General features: G+C 33.0%; 1 protein-coding gene across 1 annotated transcript in view; it reads left to right on the top strand.

Annotated features, from left to right (window-relative positions):
* Positions 1-22,818, top strand: part of LOC118194521 (atrial natriuretic peptide receptor 1-like) — a 95,855-nt gene that overhangs the window by 64,702 nt on the left and 8,335 nt on the right. The window contains exons 14-19 of the mRNA XM_085819663.1: positions 767-920; positions 4,817-4,993; positions 6,245-6,413; positions 11,114-11,263; positions 15,277-15,400; positions 15,483-15,551. Coding sequence (XP_085675789.1) covers positions 767-920; positions 4,817-4,993; positions 6,245-6,413; positions 11,114-11,263; positions 15,277-15,400; positions 15,483-15,551 — 843 coding nt within the window. The remainder of the gene's footprint in view (positions 1-766; positions 921-4,816; positions 4,994-6,244; positions 6,414-11,113; positions 11,264-15,276; positions 15,401-15,482; positions 15,552-22,818) is intronic.

Below are 22,818 nucleotides of genomic sequence, written 5' to 3'. Positions count from 1 at the left end.
CTTTACATTTTGAAAATTAAATAACTTTTTTTCTATTAATATATTTCTTTTTCTCTTTTCAGAATTAAAAAATATAATCCCTGGACATTTTTGGCATGGATAAGTTTACAACAGAACAACGAGTGAAGATAATTGAATTTTACTTTGAAAATGGACGGTCAATTGTTGCAACGCATATATGCGCCATTTTAATGTTCGACATCCCCCTAGTAGGCCTGCAATAAGGAACTTAGTGACGCGTTTTCAAGGTTCAATTAGTGCAATCTTTAAAACCAGCAGACTTTCAGAAACGAGTAAATTATGCTGTCAGGTTTCAGAGAACTGCAAGAAATGACAATGAATTTATTCACAAGTTGATCATGGGAGATGAAGCTCATTTCCATTTGAATGGACATGTGAATAAGCAAAAAATAAAAAAGAATTAATTAAATACAGTCATTTAAGAAAAAGTTATTTAATTTTCAAAATGTAAAGTGACTTCTGGGCCACCTTGTACTACTACGTTTCCCCCTTACCTTCTTACCATCGCGAAATTTTTGTCCGCGATATTTTTGGCGTGACATTTTCACCGCAAACCAATGGACATAACTATAATTAAATATTTTATGTAAAAAATTCAATAATACAAAGCTTTCGATTCACTGTGTATTACTGTACACTGTGTATAGTATTACTGTACGTCGCAAATGCTTTGAATTAGTTTATTTAAATGCCTACTGACTTTAATACGTCTTCCTCTATTTGTTAAAATTTTTCTTTCTTTCAGGGAATGAATTTCATTCACAGCAGTAAAATAGAATATCATGGATGCTTAAGTTCCGAAAATTGTCTCATAGATGGACGCTTTGTTGTCAAATTAAGCGATTACGGTCTTCGAGAGTTAAAGAAACAGTTACCTCAGTCCGATTCTGAAGATGCCAGTAAGTAATATTTCACACAAATACTTGTCCTTGCTCTTTATACTAACGTTAATGCCAAATGAAGATGTTTACAGAAAAATAATACTGGTATAAATTAGTTTATATAAAGTATGGAATATTATGCATTATGGATATTATGGAACATCGTATTGAACAGACCCCAAGGTTTTAGGAGTAGATCAGAAATAAAAGGATAGAAATTGTCGGGAATTTCTCAAATTTTACAACTAGTTACTGCTTTCTTCCACCGTGTACAATATGACGCCGCAGAGCATGTTTTTGCCAACTTGTTCTGGCAGCGTACGATTATTTCTTATATCATCTATAATGCTTTTCGATAATCCTTTGTCTATTCCAAAAACCTCTTTCCTGAGGAGAGGCCTACAAAAAGAAGTCTTCGTCTGACACCGAATACGTATACATTACAGCAGGGGTTCCCAACCTTTTTATATTACCGTACCTGTACGTTATAAAAAATTTGATGACGTACCGGTTGACCAAAATTTTGAAATGGGGAATAAAATGCAACGGAGAAGAACATTTGTAATAAAGACAAGTAACTTGGGCTATATTGCTAAACATATACATAAAATATAATAATGATTTAAAAAAATATATAACTAGTGAGAAGGTTAGGCCTGTTTATTATTAACTAAAGAAGTAATATCGGGCTCAATGCTTGTCAGTTTAAGGCGAAGATCCGATTCAATGTCCAGCAAAGCTCTATATTTAGTTTCCATCGCAGTCATTGCAGAAAATCCTTTTTCACATAAATATGTGGTCGCAAATAGCATTAAAAATTTTACTCCTTGGGAAGATATTTTTGGGTATTCTTTACGATTAAATAGCCCAAAAGTGAATAGGTTGCAGCTCAGGAAGCTTGATTTCAATCCACTGTCACTGCTAAGATAAGGTATTTCTCCCGTCTTCTTAACGAGCCTTCGTGGTGTGGTGGTCTGCACACTCAGCGCGTAATTGATAGGTCCGCGGTTCGATTCCCGGCGAAGGCGTTTCATATTTTTCATCTTGCCTGCTTCCAAAAAAATCTAATGTCTCTACAATCTATAAAAGACTCTTTTGCAATCGTCTGGAGCCCCGGTTGTGCATGAGAAAGGATTTCGAATCTTATTTTGAGCTGTGAGGTCTTCCCGAAAATAAATAAATTGGTACCACTTCTTTAATTTTGTTTACCACTCCTAGTAATTTTCCAATAATCGAACGAGCACCATCGGTGCAAACTCCAACATATTCTAGCCAACTTATGTGATTTTTAATTAAATAACGATTAATTATTTTAAATGTTTCTTTCGAAGTTGTTCTTGCAGTTAATGGTTTACAAAATAATAGTTCTTGTATTTCATTGTTAAAATCAAACCAAATAATATACAACTAGTTGTGCCAAATTGGAAATATAGGTACTTTCATCCAGCTGGAGGGAGTAAAACTGGCTTGCTTTTAATTTTTGGATCAAAATATCTTCAACCTATGATGCCATCTTATCTATTCGCCGCTAAACAGCATTATTAGATTATCATACTTTGCCAATTTCTTTAGCCTCTCTTTCTCTCCAAGGACAGATGCAACTATATCCTTTGTTGCAGGCATCAAAAATGCTTCAATTGCATGTGATTTCCTACACTTAGCTATATGTAAAGTAGGTTTATATGATGCTCTCACATAATTAGTGTTTACACTATTAAACGTTTTGACAATTGATTTTTGAGAGCAAAACTTTGAATTTTTTCTTTTAAAAATATCAAGAGGTTTGTCTTTTACACTCGAATGTTTGCCATATAAATGCCTTTTCAAAAGAGTCCCGTTTGATACGAACTCAAAGAAAATCACGCATTGTGGAACATGTTCAGCTTCTTTTGCGGATTTCATGGCGAACACATATTTTATATAATCAGGATCATAGATCCTGAACCAAGTTCAATTCTGCTTCTGTAATTCTGGTCTTCGTCTTTGCTTAATCCTCGTGAATGATCTTCCTTTAGGTTGATACTAGAACTTCCAGATTGCACTAAATAATCTCATCATTGTATCGGGATGCTGTAAAAATAATAAGTAAAATATTACAAAAACGTAAGGTAAAAAACTAAAATATTAAAAAAGTATATAAAAAGTATACAAGAGGAAGGTATTTCTCCCCCCTTTTTAGCATACCTTTGTTCGTCAGGACGCTCGACGCATAATCAAGAGGTTCGTGGTTCGAGTCCTGGCGAGGGCATTACTCATTTTTCGCATCTCCTGCTTCCAAATAACCTAATGTCTCTACAGTGGAGCCCGAACTAAGAGATTAGGTCCCTTAACCTCCAGTCGCTCTTTAAAAGGGGGTATATAAGGCTTTTCTCCCGCCTTCTTAGCATGCATTCGTGGTGTAGTGGTCAGCACACTCGACGCGTAATCGACAGATCCGTGGTTCGAGCATTTTTCACATCGTTCCTGCTTCCAAATAACCTAATGTCTCTACAAATAAACTACAATAAAATGTAGGAATTAATAATTATTATAATCATTTCTGTTCTCTTTTCTTAATACAGATTATTAATTTATTTTTGTTTTAAATTGTAAAATTATTCGTGTACCGGTAGCTGCTTGTTCGCGTACAGAAGGTTGGGAACCACTGCATTACAGCATATGCTAGAAATTACTTCCATCTACCGTCAAATACATACTGACGTGGCACTGCATATTTCGATTGGGCAATTTCAGACAGTCAATATTCTGGTCTCACCGCTAATGCTATGTAAGTTTTCAACTGTCCACGGCTGTATGTTGCTGCAGAAGTATCTATCCTTATTTTCATAAAAATAAATCTGATTTTGTTAAGTGGGGTATCCACAGTAGATACAGACCTTTTGGAATTAACCGTCCTTACGTTTGCTCATTAAAAAGACCTGTGCGCTCAGTCTTGAGACGTATAGAATGTGAATCCCTCTAATTGAATTTAGCTTCATATCATGTAACTGCTCCACAGCTTGTATAAAAATTTCACATCTAGGCAACAAACAAAGCTGCGCTGCCCAGTAAATCTTGACAGAGAAGGAGTCATTTCCAGCACATTATGTAATGCACATAAAACAAATAAATTTTCCAAAGCTTTCGACAATTTCTTTCAGTTTATCAGTTATCAGTTTATCAATTAGACTTGTTTCTAAAACTTTAGATTCAACTCTTAAATGAATCATTATAAATGCTTTTCATTTTATGTTCTGTAAAGCTGAACATATTTTCAATACTTCCACATTGACTACTATGGTATCAATCAAACTGCCGCTTATTGATGTTTTAACCTGTTTGTGTTTCCTTGATAATGCATATAAACATACAGTTGAAATTTTCGTTCATTTTCATTTCCTGAAAAAAAAAAAAAAAAAAAAAAAAAAAAAAAAATAATTTATTGAATTTTTTCATTTTTTAACTCGAGTTTTGTAATTTGAACCACCGAGTCTTTTGTATTAGGATTTATACACAGCCGTAGTAAAAGACGCAATAGCAGAGACGTCCGCAAGGGAGAGCAAATGAGGCCCTTAGCTTCCTTGGAGTCGAGTATGAAATATATTTTTTAAGTTATATACGTACAAAGTATTTTTGTATTAATACAATACCGGAATATTTAGTCTATTGGTGAAACCCTCAAATTAAATAGTCAAACTAAAATTTATTGATGTCATTATTCGCCAAATTTTGCCCTTTGGAAAATTTCCTGCGGACGCCCATGCTAAAAATTCGGCTATATTGCTTTAGAAGCTGTACTTTTGTTAAAATTTGCTTATATTCACGCTGTATCTTATTAACTGCCATTTTATTTTATCAAGGCTATATAATGAAGCTAATAAAACATCAAACCTTTTTTCTGAATCCTAAATTTAAGCTTCAGTTTTTACTCCTAGGTACTCTATTGTGGACTGCTCCAGAACATCTGCGTCGAAAATATCCTAGGCTTGAGGGTTCGAAAAAAGGTGACGTGTATTCTTTTGCAATCGTGCTTCAAGAGGTTGTCACAAGAAGAGGTCCCTTTGAACCAGCTGAAAATGCTGGATTGCATCCCAGTTACATTAACCCTGAAGGTACTGGAACAAAACAGATGTTATTCAAATTATTTTCATTTACATATATACCTAGTGGTATATCTTGAATTTTCTTTATCTGATTTTAACACAGATTGAAAAAGAGACTATGTCTGATCCCCACAACACTGGTAGAGTTTTATATAAAATATGCCCCGATCTAAGATTGTCATTTGTTGTTTAAGGGGTATACAGCAACCCCTATACCGACAATGATAATTGGCCATTTTCGATGTACCTTTTCTCAAAATCTGCTGTAGATACACGCTTGAAATTTTTTATGTAATTAAAGTATACCTATCTGATTATATTGAAATGAGCTTTTGAAACATTTTGAATTTTAGAGTTATCTACAGAATATTTCGTTGGGCATAGTAAAATTTAGCACTTTTCTCACACAAAACATTTAAAAAATGTTTTTTCCTACGTTTATCGCAAAATCTCATTTCAGTAAATATTAGGAAACCTAATAAATAAGCCATAAAAATTTTACATACCTGTGAGCAGTAGTTCCTGAGAAAAGGTACATCGAGTATAAAAAAATCCACGTTTGGAGAAAAACGCGTTTGTATGTAAAAATCCTCATTGATTAAAGCAGTCGATGACAAATTAAAACTAGATTTTTTTACAGTTATAATTCTCATAGGGATTAAAGAATGGTATTTTTAGAAAGATAAAAGTGTAGAGAATTTGAAAATGCAAAAATCCGAAATCACAATTTTTTTGAAGATTTTGAGGTTCCAACACCCCTTACATTTACATACAAATAGGGAGCTGCGAAGAGCAGCTATGAAGTTGAGAATCGAGTTTGTTATAGACTTCTGAGCTTCTTATTAGTAATTTTAGATTTATTCTGCGAGCACTTTTTGTAATTTATGATATTCATTGCGTGTGTAAAAAGATTTTAACTTATTTCTTAGTAAAAGATTAGTAAAAGATTTAACTTATTTTAACTTAGTAAAAGATTTTAACTTATTTTAACTTATTTAACTTATTTCTTAGTTTTCTGATGATGGAGATTTTAAGGAACATGTAATGCGCAATAATATTATACATTGGAACTGCATTTATATTTTAGTTTCATTACGGAATTCTTTAATTTTAATTTAATTAATTTATTTTTGCAGGCTATCTGCTAATGCAAACATGCGTTAAAAAGCTTAAAATTAAAAACAAGAATGAATTTTAAGATGAACATAATTTAAAAGTTGCTTTGTGTAATTGTTGTAGATATTTTCTTTTATTATCAAGATATTCTAGACCAATTACGAATGGGTACTACACCGCCTTACCGTCCAGAGATCACAGAAGATGAATGCCAGGTGGATATGCTGGATCTCATCAAAATGTGTTGGGAAGAAGATCCTGAAGCTAGGCCTAGCTTTCCAGAAATAAAACACAAGTTAAGAAGAATAACAAAGTAATGTTACGTTTTCTTTAAATGAATTTGTAATAAAGGGAAAGACATTTTCATTAAATGTGTCTTCCATCTTTTCCTATTACCGTACACAAAATTCCGTAATTTTCTAATGATAATACTCTGAATAGGGTAAATTTCATTACAGATACCCTGTATTTGTTGCATACACACACATACAAAGTATCTCATTACTTGGTATCATATAACACTCAAAACACTTAATTCTAAAACCATAATAAATTTGCTAATATCAAAAGGCAATTTTTTACTGAACATGTAAAAATTTATACAAAGATTCATTAGTTCGTGTGTTTTTAATAAGCTAGCATTTGATTAAGTTGGAGAATTCAACCAAAAAGAAAGTCGTAAGGTAATTATCAGTTGTTACAAATAATATAACTGTATCCGTTAGGAGTTTACTAGTTATTAACAGGACATCTTATGGTGAATGCCAAGTAGATCCATAAAAAATTAATAAAAAAATTTACGGTCGTACTGTGAAATAACCAAAATGAAACTCAGATGATCTATCTGCCTAATGACATGGATGCTTTTGCGAAGACTTTCTAATCCATATTGACTCATATTCACGTTACACATGGGAAAAATTACCAAAACACCTATGCAAATAAATTGTGTACCCGGGGATCTGATCTGGTGGACCGCCACCAAATCTGGGACCCAGCGGTTCCAAGATTAAAAGATGCAGAAACATTTGACTAAACGTATGACTACAACAAGTATATAAGGAAAACAAAATGAAAAAGCAGAAGTAAAAAACACTGTGCGTATATTATGCAAAAACAGAATAAAATTATTTATTCTTCAACTAATGTACTATGTATGTGAAATGCCAGATTATCATTTATACTACAGGCAGAAACAGATAAAGTATTAAAATACACGAATATATTAAAATACACGAATATATTAAAATACACGAAAATTTAACTTATTTGTGCTGTTACTGTATGTATGGAGGAGAATAGACAGCATAAGTGGAAAATAATGAGAAAAACATTATTATTTGGATGAAGTGTCCCCTTTAGGTGGCACATTTTTTTCATCTTTTCTTTGTCTTTAAGCACCATTCGACTCTATTTTAGATTTATTGAGCTTCCATTTCTTTCAAAATTTATCCAGTCTGATTTATTATTACCAATGTTTTAAATTTTTTCCAAAGTGAGACATCGCAATGACATTGAAAATACTTATTCTGTAACTTTATCAATGTGATATCGTTACCAGAAACGTGCCTTCATTGGCCTCGAGGGGCTAGGCTAGCCCCCTTACATTTCAGGCATTAATACATTTAAGTATGATTTTATCTTGAATAGAATATCATGCTACCTCTTTAGAAATAGCACGCCATTCGAGCGTAGTCGGGTTTTCAAGACAATAGGACACTGTTAAGGAGAGATTTCCGTGTCCTGGAATGGAAGGAAGTATGTGAGGAAGGTCTAGTTGCCTTTCACTTGTTCCCATAACTTAACCACACTGTTAACTACTGATGGTAGGTTGTAAGAAATTGTAATTTTCTTGTAACTGTTATAAGAGAAATTAGTGTATCTTCTAGTGCTATATTTTAGTTCGTCTTCGTGAAAATGTTCTTGAGATACACGAAAGTGTTAAAAGTAAAATATGTTGACTTCCAAGTTTAAACAATGGAGAGAGAAACAGTGCTGAAAACTGGTCCCATATAAGATAACATTACCAAGCATGCGCAAGCAAATTTTGAAGTCGTTTTATGGTAGTTTACCGATCTGTCAGTATCACAATCTTATGGCCTCGGTAGCTTCTCTACCATGTTTTTTAAGATAATATGTTTTTAAAAGAAACAAAAAATAATTGCAAGATTAGATCTATTCCATATGTTCTCACCGGGTACGTGACACTTAGCTGACGAGACACTTAACCGTCACCAGTTAGCCGACCGGACATATAGCCAACACGGACGCTTAGCCGATAGGACATTTAGCCGACAGGTCATTTAGCCGACACGGACAGTTAACCGACAAGACATTTAGCTGACAAGGACAGTTATCCGACAGGACATTTAGCCGACACGGAAATTTAGCAGGCAGGACATTTAGCCGACAAGGACACTTAGCCGACAGGATATTTAGCCGACGCAGAGAGTTAGCCGTTGACTGTCAAAACATTTAGTCAACAGGACATTAAGCCGACAATGACGTTTAGCAGACATGTTACCCAATAATTATTTAAATATTACCAATAATAATTATTTAAATATTACCATTAATAATTATTTAAATATACCCAATAATTATTTAAACTTACTATCAATTACAAAAGTTCTCGATTTCTTCATGAAATCAATATTTAAGTCATTTTTTTCTCTTATCAGTAAAATTCATTTTTCGTTCCTTAAAGATTCCATATGTGCTTTAAATTCTTGTGTAATTTAGCATAATTTGATATATATCGTGCTGTTTGGTGCATATTGGCCTAATTGAAAAAGGCGTTGAAATTTCTCGTCAGAGAATACGAATTAAATTTCGACAAAAAAAAAAGAACTTTTTTTTTTTTTAGCTTAGTACTACGGTCACTTAATTACATCTTAATATTGGATCTGCAAAAATTATCCGTAAAGCTTTTTCGTTTAATCAACGGGGTTCCTTTGAACACTTTCACATCGTTAATAATTTTTCTTGTTTAGTTAATGATATTAATTTTCCAATCTCGCTCTTCCTAATGCTTTCAAATTTCTAATACCTTTTCGTTTCATTACTATTTTATGTATTAGGTAAAATGGTCTCTTTGTTTCCGTTAGGCCCAGCGTAAAGTCGCCGAGCACTGGTAGTTCGGTCAGAATTTCGAATCCCGTGAACGAACTGGCTGCATGGTTTTTTTCGTGGTTTTTCCCATGTGTAACGTGTATACGAGACAGTTTCCTTTGAAAGTTCTCTACGAAGGTATCCCTTTCCTTACGCAGATAGCCGTCTGGCTTTGCCATAATTAAATAAACTAAACGAAACCAAACCTGCTTCTGTTAAGTGGCAGCAGGCCCCATGAGGCACGAATTAGTGGGCCGGAGCCCTATCACAGATTAATAAATATACGATGCCTAACGTGTGAATAGCATTCTGAGGGTGTAATTAGCATTTCAGGAGGGAGGAGAAAAAAAAAGAAAAAGAAAAAGGTCCGTTGTGGCGAGGAGTAGGGCGAATCACTCTAGTTCCTGACAGGGAAAGGAAATACGGGAATGAGGAATGAATGTAGCATGATGTGTTGAGCAGAGTAGTAATAAAATGTGAAAGTACTAGAAATTTGAAAGCATTGGGAAGCGAGACTCATTGTCGGCTAAATGTTTAAATGTTCTGTCGGCTAAGTGTCCTTGTCGGCTAAATGTCCTGTCGGCTACGTGTCCATGTCGGTTAAGTGTCCGTGTTGGCTAAATGTCCTGTCGGCCAACTGGTGTCGGTTAAGTGTCTCGTCGGCTAAGTGTCCGCGACCGGTTCTCACCTGTACAAATACGAAATATTGTATCCATCATTTCGAAATGAAATATTATATAATTTAAAAATGATTAGCAATATACATTAAGAAGTAATATTTCGCTGGTTTTGCGATATAAAAAAGATAGGTTTTGAGATAAAAAGTTTTAATTAAACACCTTTGAAAATCAAAACACCTTTGAAAATCATATGTTGCCGACTGCAGTATTAACTAGAGACACCAGTCGTGATTCGAGGTTTATATATATATATATATATATATATATATATATATAAATAACACCGATAATTTGTTCGTGAAGTTGGAAGTTCGTGATCCGTAGCATATCTTAACTGCATATCTTTACATAATTATATTACTTAGTACTCTTCATCACACATCTATCACAAATACTCCAATGTTTCTAGAACTCAAATTTTTTCGAACTCAATTCAGAGCTATCATCTATCGAAAATTCTTTACACAGCTGATTTTTTCAAGTATTATTTTATAACTAAAAATGCGAATTAAATTTATAATGTAATTTCATGGTCTCTGACGCGGATTTTGTTATTTATTACATTTATTGGAGTAATTTTAGGATTTCAGTTACATAAGACTTGTTTCTCCTAAACTAATCAAACATATCGAAATGTGTTAAATAATAAAATGTGCCAAAACAAAGTAATTTTATAAATTTCTTTAATCTTTCATAAATTAGACCAGAAAGCAACATAAAATTGGCATAAAGTTTTAAATAAGACTCTATCAAGAAAGTTTTTTTGACGATGGACATATATCAGTCGGCTTCTGAAATCGAAGTTTAATTTAGAATTTACCGCAAGCTAATGAGATAAAGTATAATTTTGAGGTCTACCGTTACATAAAGAGAAAGTGACATCGAAATGAAACCTTCGACAGCACTTAGGAGTTTTCAGTTTTTAATCATATCAATATGTTTAACATATTATAACATAACGCATATTTTTTATAATCCTTTCAAAAATATTTAAAATGTTATAATTTATGATGCTTTTTATAATATGTCTTATATATGTATATGTTTATAATATATTTCTAATGATTCTGTATTAAACTATATCATATCAGTTTCATTGTTGGATTACTAGCTATTTCTTTCGCGTGATCATTTTTCACTGTCCATTAACTCTTTAAACTATTTTGATATAATTTGTGTTTTAAATAGGTATTTATTAAATTATCGTGTTTCATGACAACAGGGGCATGTCAAGTAAAAATTTTCTGGACAACCTTCTGAACAGGATGGAGCAATATGCCAATGATTTGGAAAGCTTAGTGGATGAAAAGACCCAATCCCTTTACGAAGAAAAGAAGAAAACAGACGAATTGCTTTACCAAATGATTCCCAAGTAGGATTATTTTATTTTTAAATCGTTTGTTGTGAGCATGTGATTTTCTCTTTAAAGTACGAGTGATAAAATGCAGCATTTTCTGCAAGTCATTTTGAAATTTTATTTCACTTTTAATCTATTAATTTTATTCAGACAAATGAAAAATTGCATTGTAAATACTTTATTGAATCTTGAAAGTGACCATATAACATTGGAAAATGCAGAATTTTTTTTTATCACCTTATAAATCCAGAAGGATATCTGGTAATAGAAAAACCAAAATATGATTAAGTAAACTTTGCTAAAATATTGTTACCTATAACTCCTAAGCCCCACATCTTTTTACTCAATACCAATTGTTTTACGATTAGAAAGTAACTTATTAAGGTGATAACAATGATCTAAGATCCAACCTTCTCGAATCTAAATGCCGCTAACAAATGTCACGGTTACATTTATTAGTACTGTGTTAGATCAAAAGTTCAATCAAAGTTATTTATTTTGAATTTAATAATATGATTCCTCAAAACTTTCATGAAGTTTGATCACTAATATTAATAAAGTAGCAAGATTACTAGTATTAAGGAACTAGCAAAATAGCAAAACTGAAGTATTTCACTCGGAATGATTATAACCTATTGGTGATAAAAATATAAATCTCCTTTACTTTCAAGAACAACTTTACAATAAAGTACAAAACACGGGTTTCCTAATTATTACAAAATTTAACGTATTCATTTTCACACTTAACATATAACTGATATATTTCGCCATTAATTTCATCTGTAATAGTTGAAAAATGTCATAAATCCAAGTAGAAAAATCATTTCATATTTATTGGAATATATTTTTATTTTTGTTTTCTTTGTATACATAATTAAATTGTAAAGTGTTTAACATATTGACAATGGGTACAAAAGTGAAGATAAGACAAAATGGAAGTTGAATCCATGAAAACATTGACATGAGATTCATCTTGATTAACAAGATGTGAATCTTATGCTCTCAAAGTTTTAAAATTTAACAGAATCCTGTATAGTTTATTAATTGTAGGGGATAGTTCAAAATGAATGATACAAGAAGAAAAATACATCTGACTGCTTGCTTAATTTATTTCACAAATACCGATATAACACAACAGTGTAACTTTCATTTAGCAATACTGAAACACTCGCCATTTTCCAAAACGCTAGTTGCATGTGCTAGTATTAAAAGTGAGAAAATCAGCAGAAGCTCAACATGTATTAGAATACGCAAAATTTTCATCAATTACCATAATTCAGAGAAATTCAAGGAGTAAATTAGCTAAAGGAATAGTATCATAAAATGAGTGAAACATAAACTATATTATAATAAATTCATGGAGTAAATTAGTTAAAGGAATAGTATCATAAAATGAGTGAAACATAAAATATAATAGATTTTGGAAACATAAAATATCATAAAATGAGTTTGAGAACAAACAAAACAACTAAATGATGGAAACATTCATATTATGCACGAAGCTTTAGCAAATTAATATGTCATTGTAATAGAGAATTTGATGCGCTGAAAGCAACAATGTAGCACGTCTCACAAAAGCATTAGGGTTCAAGACTTGAAAATTTCACACGGTAAAGGCGCTACAAAATACGGACATATCAGAACTGATTTGCGGGTTCCGCATATATTTTCAAGAACATCAGGAAGTGGATGGGTTCGCGAACAGACTTATGTTAATTGATGAAGCCATGTTTCGTTTATGTGTCGAAATGAACGTGTATATTTTTAGATTTAGGGATACGTAATATTTACATACATACCATACTGGAACAGGAAAGCAATTCATCGAAAACAAACGTCTTTTGCACCATAACTAACCGCAGTGTGTCTGGGCATTCCTTTTTTATAGAGTTCATCGTTATAGGATTCATTTGTCTAGACATGCTTTTCGAGTAGTTACTGCCAGAGTTGGAAGAAGAGCTACCCGAATTCATTTTGTATTAAAAATCTACCTATCATCTTGCACATTTAAACTATTACTTCGGCTAGTATCTTGCGGAATGATAGACTGGCCGTACTGTTCTAGTCTCCCAGACAACCATACCCAGTGCTTGCGATTTTCTTTTCCTTTGAGAATATCAATATTCGTATCTGCAGTCCTACAAGACTTATAAAAAGTTAAAATAGCGGATATTCCACGTGGTGGATTTGTAGTCTGATATGACTATGAGAACACTGATGCGTCCGCTTACAGTGGACTGTGCTGACAGTGATGTAAGATGAACTAGGTAGTCGTGTAAACAGGTACTGCATCACAAAATAAGTCGAATTTATGTGAATGTCTGTCTAAAGTTGAGGAGTTACACTTTCGTCATATATCTGCATTTGTGAAATAAACTCATGACAGCTATCACAATAATGCTTTCTTTTTGTACTATTTTGTTTTGAACTACTTTTTATTAAGAGGCTTTGTCTTTGGAAATTTGAGTTTTTCATCAACTTTATTGTGAACATTGTTTCAACAGTCCTACTTTGTAGAGTGTTTTGGGATCATAAACTGTAGACGGTACTGAAAGATGGAGTAGTGAATTCTCGCTAGGTCTTGAAAGAACAGATGACTGCAGATGAATGTTATAACAATCTTTTTATTTTAAGTAAACGGAACAGAAAATGAAGTCACTTGCTGTTCACAATTTCACCACCACTTGTGGCTAAGTAACTTGAGCAGAAAATAGTATGTACAATCATAATAAATTAAAGTTAGCTATACGACTGGCTCCTACTCTATCTAAACAATTTAATCGGTTTACACACAGCAAAGCCGAGCCTAGAATATCTAAGTCGCTAGCACCAACTATTCAACTACAAGGTTACTAAATCAAATATCTGGCATAAATTTAGAATTAACTACTCTCCTACATCGAACTCTTAAAATCTACTATTTAAATTAACTACTACTATTTTACTACTATTTTACTGTTTCCGTACTCACTTAGATTTGCATATACGTCATTAAATTTGCATTCTGGCAGGAAATTGAAATTAGAAGGGAAAGGAAAGTTTCTTAAAGTAATAATTGAATAAAGGAAAAAATAAAGTCCATAATTGTATTTCAACAGCTTGCAAATTGGAACAAATTTATATACTTTTTAATTAATACTGAGATGTCTATATGCGTATTCAGTCACAAGTATATGTATCACAAATGCAGTAGACGCCACTTAATGGTATTACCGTTAATGTTAGCATTCGGATATTGTTATCGAATTGCTGAAGTCTCGCCCGTTTATATACGAGAACATAGAAAATACATCGTTTATTGTGATCAATTCGGTTAATGTTATCAAAGTATTGGCGAAAAACTTTTTAACTGCAATAAAGTCTCCAAATGAGATCAAAATAGATTATAAAAATCGTTAAGTGCCAAAAAAATATCACCCAATAACTTGTTTTCGATTTTTGTTAACCATTTACAACTAGGTAAAAAAGCAGGCTTAGTTTGGCATAGATTTTGGATAACTCTATCAGTTTTAAGGAAGATCAATCACAGGTCCCTCTTCTTCAGAAGCACGAAAATTTCTGCAGATTTTTTTTTTTTCCTTATGATCCTTAAAAAATAGAGAAAAGGAAAAATTCCCTGAAACATCTATGCCAAAATAAGATTGCTTTTCTTAGCTATTTTTAAATGTTTACTTTGTATGTTCTCTTCTTGTGAATGAGGTATGCCCTCCTAGTAGAAAGATTAGGCTTATAGCATAGGTAAAATGATTTCTAGAAATGCTATGAACAGTTCATAAATGAACTATTGCTTTTAAGACATTATGAATATTTCATAGACAAATTTTCACATTTTGCTAAAAGCAATTCTATGAAAATAAATTTCATAGCTGTATCAAAAGATATTTTTTCTCCTTATTTAATGTTATCATTCGGTTAACGCTATCAAAAATGTCATGGAGAAATGTAATCACATTAAGTGAGGCCTACTGTAAATTTCATTTGGGGTGGAGGGTGATTCAAAATCTAATGCAGATTTGTGATATCTTTAGATACGTAGCCGATGAACTCAAAAAAGGTTGTCACGTGAAACCAGAGTTTTTCGAATCTGTTACCATTTTCTTCAGCGACATTGTAGGTTTCACTGAACTCTCAGCTCAGAGTACTCCTTTACAGGTAAATATCTTCCTTGGTAATATATTAAAATATTTATTGCAGTCTTTGTAGTTGCTGATGCTTCTGCTGTTTTTGATTTCAGGTTGTGGATCTTTTAAATGACCTGTACTCTTGCTTCGATTCGATTATTGAAAATTTTGACGTTTACAAGGTATTTTATAAACGTGTTTTTTACATTCTTAATAAAACAAAATATAAAAAAAGAAAATTATAACAAAAGTTTAAAATAAAAAATGATATGTTCGATGAATAAATGTTGACGTTACTGTAAGTTTAGAAAACACAAAGTATTTTCTTGAAGATAGGAAAATAAATTATGGTTATAAATTATTATGCACTTGATCTTCATTTTACTTGAGCAGTAGTGCTCATAATATCCATTTGTTCATCTGTTTATATGTATAAAAATTATAATTAGTCGAGATACAATCGAAAGTTGCAGATAACATGGTCAAAAGACTTGAATTCTAGATACGAGGGTTATTTTTTGTTTTTCAACCTCCGATGGGCTATAAAGAAAAGACGGGTGAATATACAAAAAAGATTTTATTACCAAAAGTAATGTACAATACAGGTTATTTATCTACATAATCACCTTGACGATTGAGGCATTTGTCATATCTGTGAACAAGCTTTGCAATACCCTCTTCATAAAATGTCCCCGCCAATGATTGGAAGTGAGTTGTGACGGTTTCTTTCAGCTCCACGTCATTTTGGAAGCGCTTTCCGCCAAGCCACTGCTTCAGTTCAGGGAGCAGATGAAAGTTGCTAGGCGCTAGGACGGGACTATATGGTGGATGTTCGAAAATGTCCCATTGAAATTGCTGAAGGAGGCGTTAGGTTACACAAGCGCTGTGAGGACGGGCATTGTCGTGCATCAGAACAATTCCAGAAGTCAGCATGCCTCTTCGTTTGTTTTGAATAGCTCTCCGTAAGCGTGCAAAGTTTCACAATATGAATCTGCATTAATTTTTGTTCCAGGCTGTATAAACTCCACATGCAACACACCTTTTTGGTCCCAAAAAACAATTGTCATAACCTTACGGTTGTTAAAGGTATTTAACCTTACGGTTACATAACCTTACGGTTGTTAAAGGTAAGGTTAAAGGTTCGTTTGAATTTTGTGGGTCTCTTTGGAGAATTTGTATGCATCCATAGTTGTGATTGTCGTTTCGTTTCGGGCGTGTCATATTGAACCCATGTCTCATCACTTGTCACAATGGATTTCAAAAACTTTTCTCCGTTAGTATTGTAACGGTCAAGAAACTCAAACGCTGCAACCATTCGGCGAGTTTTGCGATCGTCAGTCAACATCTGTGGGACCCAGCGAGCGCAAACTTTTCTGTAGCGCAACCGTTCAGTAACGATAGACTACAGGGAAGACTCTTTGAAACTTTCGAAAAATTCATCGACAATTCACTTATGATGAATCTTCGATTTTACTTAACCGCTTGGTCAACTCGTTGAACAATGTCGTCTGTAGCGACAGATTTGCGTCCTTGACCCCCTTCATAATGCACATATCAGTTCGGCCATCTTTAAACTTTCGACACCATTCACAAACAACGCTATCACTCATAAAGCTGTTTCCATACACTCGACTCATTCTTCGATGAATTTCCGCTGCACTGTTCCCTTCTGCTGGCAAGAAACCAAGGAGGTTAGAATAGAAGGAGGGAGGGTTCGCAGTTTCCTCCACTATCGGGGAATGAAGCTCCACGGAACAAGCGTCGCCCATGTTTGTAACTTCAAAACATTTGCCATACGGTAGTGAAACGTACGTGTTTCTCAGCTGTTAAATGCAGGGATTTTCCAGTAAAAATATCTTAAATTTATAATGAAATGCTTCGCTATTGTTAGTTTTTTGTTTTAAAGTTATAAAGATGATATCCGTAATTTACTAAGTACAGAAAATCATTAAGAAATAGTTCGAAATCTAAATGATGTTTCTGCATAACTTCAAGAATTTGTATAGGTTTTATTATCAACTTGTTGGGTATACTTTCCAATTGTTTCTTTAAGAAGTGATATTTCTGATTTATTCGCAATATTGCAATTTATTAAAGAATCACTTAGAATAATTTTTACCTGAAATTAATAGCAGATAATATCTAAAAAAATGGTAACATGTTGTTTTTTTTAAATGAATGTTTTAAATAGATTTTTTTCACAACCAACAACCTTATATCAACAAGCAAATAAATATTAATAAAATAAACCAGATTTATGTGAATTCAATGATTTCAGTTTATGCGCGTTTCATATTTATAAATCTCAAAGAAATTACCCTGAATTAAGCTGAATTACAGAAATGTACCTATATAAATTTTTGGATATATCTTTTCACATGTTCAATTGTGTAAATATTTTACTTACGATTATCGCAATACTGCCCAGAAATTTGTAAGCTTATGCAAAAACATTTTAACAACTGAACAGTTTATCTCGATCAAATGCACAAATTATATTCGTAACAGTTCACAAAACTTAAAAATGAATAATAATTAATGCATAAAGAAAGCGTTGCTTTATTTAACACTTTTACAATTCATAAAAATAGTAACAATTGATTTCTTACTTTTCATGAAAATTATGAAACTATTTACCTAAGCGTTCAAATCATACAGTTTAATTACTAGCACATATCATTGTATGTTAAGGAACGAAGATACCAGCTGTAAGCAAAAACATTAAAATGTATTTAACATGTTTCGATTATTATTAAGTCTTTTTTTTCACATCTGGAAAGAAAACAACATGACATTGTGATATTTTTTAACATATTTATGAAATTACACACACACAAAAAAAAAAAAAAAAAAGAAAATCAATACTTACGAGTAAACAGTAATCCCAGGAATATTTTTTGAAAATCTATTTGTGCATCCATATGCAATATAAGCTGACATGCTTCAAAAAGAAAAGGGGGGAAAAATGTTACAATTACAGACTTCCTTGCATAAGTCACAGTGATAACAGTAACATGGCCGCCAAGCTTCACCGTTTGAGTTGAACCTTCCCTCCTTCTATTCTAACCTCCTTGCAAGAAACGAATAACAGCTCGCAATTCACACTTGGCGGAAGAATCAATAGCGACAGCCATGTTTACGTGACTGCATCTCAACAGAAAATGGCGTGTTGAATACGCCAGTGACAGAGCGTGTGGAGGGGGAGATGCGCAATCGCCTACTACGCACACCAACCACCTGCCGCATACCTGGCCATCATACTGTACGATCCGAGGTTGAAAAAAAAAACAACCTACGTACTTTGGAACACTACCGTATTGTCAACGTAAATGACAACTGGACGATGAGTCAAGTTTTAAAACAACCAATGCTTGAATAAACCGCAAGTGCTGGAACAGCTGGTTATAACCTAACCTAGTTTCATTCAGCACTGAGCTCCAGATCTCTTTAAAGTAACGCCAGCGGCATAACTGTTGAACAAAGAAGCAGCGGAAAATAAGCTTTAGGAGTGAGTAGCGAATAAATCAACGAATATCAAGGTTAGCTGTTGGATGGAACAATAGAAATCTATGCCAGAGGACTCTTAAACAACTGAAAAGCAGTCTTTGGAGAGATGAATAATTCTTTATCACTTAGTACACTGAATAGGTTAGAGATTATATCTGAATATTAATTATTCGAACATATTTTATTCGAATGTTGAAGCTGGATGAAAAAAGTCATCATATTCTAAGAGTTTTCGTGCTTCGGATCGTGGCTGTTGCTAAAGTAATTGATAACATTAAGGTATTATACTGTATTGATACCTTCAATAATCTAGTATTTCAATGTTATGTCAAGAAATTTATGAAGACGCTTTCCTCTAAATAAACAACATTTTTTCCCCTTATTGATCATTATCAGGAAAAGAATGTTGTGATTAGAAAGACATTGAAGAACTGGACTTCCTTATACATAACTTCTATTTAAATTCAACTCTAAAACTGGAATAAATTGGGTTGCCAGTGATAATCCAGAGCGAAAGTGCCAGATTAGTGGTGTTAATTGTGATAAATACTGTTGATGGAGAATGAAAAGTCTCTTTTTCTGCAATTTACAATCAGATATAAAGAAAAAAATACAAACACTGCACATGTTATATTGATGGTGAGGATCTAACTAATTCGACATTTCAGTCAAGGCCTCTGTGAACAGTAATTTTAACATTTTGTCATTAAGATCATATATTAACATTTCCTGGGCATATAATTTTTTATGGTAGACCTTATATGTACTAGTAGATCTACGACAGACTTGATATTTTTATGTTTTGGTTAAAAATGTTTCAAATCAACTAACTTTTATATATAGACTTTAATTATATCCGAATTTCATAAAAACCCGTATCTACTGAGATATTCCGAGTGTCATTCATTAAATTTGTTAGGAAAGCATTTTATAAGCATTCATAAAGGTTCGCAATCTTATGAGTTCATATATGACTAATACTTTTCTAGCGAAGCAAAATTAGTTAATGAAAACTCCTTCAGAACAAATTTAATAAAGAAATAGATCATAGTAAATATGTTTAAAAAGTTAACTTTTAGTTTTTGAATGCATAAACTTTAGTAGAAAGATAGTAGTTGAAGCTCTGTTTCATATCCAGCCATCACACTGAGAGCTTCTCCAGAATGGAAAAATAGATTATAAAAAATTCAATTTCAGTTATATGCAAAAGTGGATGAAATTTTGTGTTATACGACTAGCTATATAATGTTTAGTAAAATTTTACAGCAAAGCCATTCCTTTTATCAAAACAATCTGCTGCTTATTCCCATTACCTTAAAATTTACAGCCTGATGCCAAATAATGTAATAATAAAAATATTTCGCAATAATGAAATAATAAAAATATTTTTTATTTTGCCTAATAAAAATATTTCGAAATAAATTTATGCAAAAGGTACTAGACCTAGCAATAATAATGAATACTAAATTTACATTTGCTGTTGTTTCACTTTAAATCATTCTGCGTTACAACATTATCTTGAGGCTCAATTAAGATAATCTGATATCCTAAGTGAAGGTAAAGGTAAAGGTAAAAGTATGGGGGACACCAGCGATGTACCATAGGTCAACTGGTAATGCCTTCCCATACTAACTCTTTGAGAGAAAAAAAAAGGGGGGGGGGTAATTGCAAGTTTTATAAGAATTTGCATAGACTGAAGCTTTTCAAAAAGGTCTAAAGTTTGCCTATTATGGTACATCGTGCAATTCCACAGAACGCCCCGCATCCAGTATTTATTAAAAATAATGGTGTAGGGCATAAGTAGATTACAAAATAGTAGGAATACAATTTGAGATTCACAAGATAAATTGAACATCTGATTTTGTGCAACAAAAATAGGAGATAAACATAATTAATAAACAAATAAACATAATGAGATAATTATAATTAGTTTCTGGCAACACAATGTTAAATGAATTGTTATAATAATGCTAAAGAGGTAGGTGTCCATGGGTTATTTCAGATATATTGGTTTATTCAGTTTATAAAGTTCACGAGCGGATCCATTTTGTCCATAATCACAGCATGTAAAAGTTCACTAAATTTAAGTGAAGTATTCTATCTGTTTATCCTTCTTATTACAGATTTCTGTGTAGTCATCTACGAAGGCTCACATTTTTAGTTGCCCACCAGCGGCCGAGCGGTAAAGACGCTGAACACTGGTAGTTCGGTTCGAGGTTCGAATCCCGCGAATGGGCTGGCTGCATGGGCGTTTTCGTGGTTTTCCCCATGTGTAACGTGTATACGAGCCAGTTTCCTTTAGAAAGTCATCCACGAAGGCATCCCTCCCTTTAGGCAGATAGCCCTCGTGTGCTTTGCCATAATTGAATAACCCAACCTCCACATTTTTAGTTATTCAATTTAAAAGGTATGTTATGTTGATTAGCCAGTTTCTGTGACTTAGGCTTGTACTTGAACTTCTTTCCCCCATTCCTCACCAGAGGAGCCGTGTGTATTTACTTTTTATTATGGCGTCACACACATAGTTATTTCTCAATGGGAGGAGCCATTAAATTAATTCATAAAGGATTTTTAAGAGAAACTGGCTTGTACCTATTGCATCTATGCTATACATGGGGAAAACCACGAGAAAGGCCGATGCAGCCAACCCGTTTACAGAGATTCGAATCCCTGATCGAATAACCAGTGTTCAGCGACTTTACCACTCGGTCGCTAATGGGGACTTGGGTGCTCTTAAGCTGAGGGTTTTTAGATTAGAGCTTCTGAGAGTCACGTCTTGCAGTTACTCTTGCCAACTCTGCTTGTTTGTATTCCAGCTTTAATGTCTTGCGAGCCGAGATTTTCAAAATACGCGCGATAACTATCTGAGTCAGTTTAGACAAGTTATTTTATGCGCAGTCTCAGTGTATGTTACTTACATTGAAATTTTAACATTTTATGTTAACCGAAATACCCACAAGGTAGCGGAATTTTGTTGTAGCAAAAGCTGTGCTTGTTCTGATCAGTTTAAGACTAAATAAAAGAGCCATTTCTTAATCTTCTTCAGTACTGCATTCTGCTGAATGCCAAAATAACCACTAAAGTATCAAAGTATCTTCAGTATTTGTGGCTTGTTTAAGGCTAAGCGATAACTCGCTATTCTGCCTAATAGTGTCAGCAGGACTATGGCTTCTAGTTACAGTAGAACACTACACATTTTTTCTATTTACTCATAAATATTTTAGTTAATTTATATGTAATTTATATATAGATATTTTATTTATTTAACATATTATTTTCATATATTGTTGCTAGGAAACCACAGGAAATATTTATTCTTTATTTTTTGAAGATTTTACTGAATTAATTAAATCTCATGAAATAATAAAGCGGTCGCTTATGAATGTTTCAATTTTTCATTTATCAAAAGAAGTCATTCTGCAAGGGAACTTGTAGCTGATTTCTTAATTTATTCCCATTCAGCATCTCTGCTGGAAATATTGTTTTAGTTGCTGTTGGCGAATAAGAGATGCACATCATAGCTTTCACTAACTGTGCTATTTTGTGAAACAATGTTACTTAACAATAACTTCCGTTCAAATATTCTAACATGCTATAAATTCTTGACCTCTTTTTTCGTACTTCTACAGCCCTCAATAGATATCATTCTTCGCTAAGATCGTAGCGAGTGGCTTTTTCTTCAATAAAATTCGGAAAATTCAAAATAAATGCCGTTATAATGTAAAAACAGTACACATTTCAGAACTCAGTATCGCTAAACTTTTAATACTGAAGCTGTGAAATTTATTTAATTGAAAATTTGATTAAGAATTCAACACAGATCGACGAGAATATCAACCTTAAGTATTTTATTATTTCTTTCTGAAACTCTGATCTAAACTCATTTCAGAAAAGCTTCCACATTTTCCGCAAGATATATACTTCCTATATCTAAAAATTGGA

Source organism: Stegodyphus dumicola, chromosome 6, assembly GCF_044657685.1.
Source record: "Stegodyphus dumicola isolate Sdum_Otavi_A_Nest chromosome 6, ASM4465768v1".
NCBI lineage: Eukaryota > Metazoa > Arthropoda > Arachnida > Araneae > Eresidae > Stegodyphus > Stegodyphus dumicola.
This window is presented reverse-complemented; position numbering and strand designations above follow the sequence as displayed.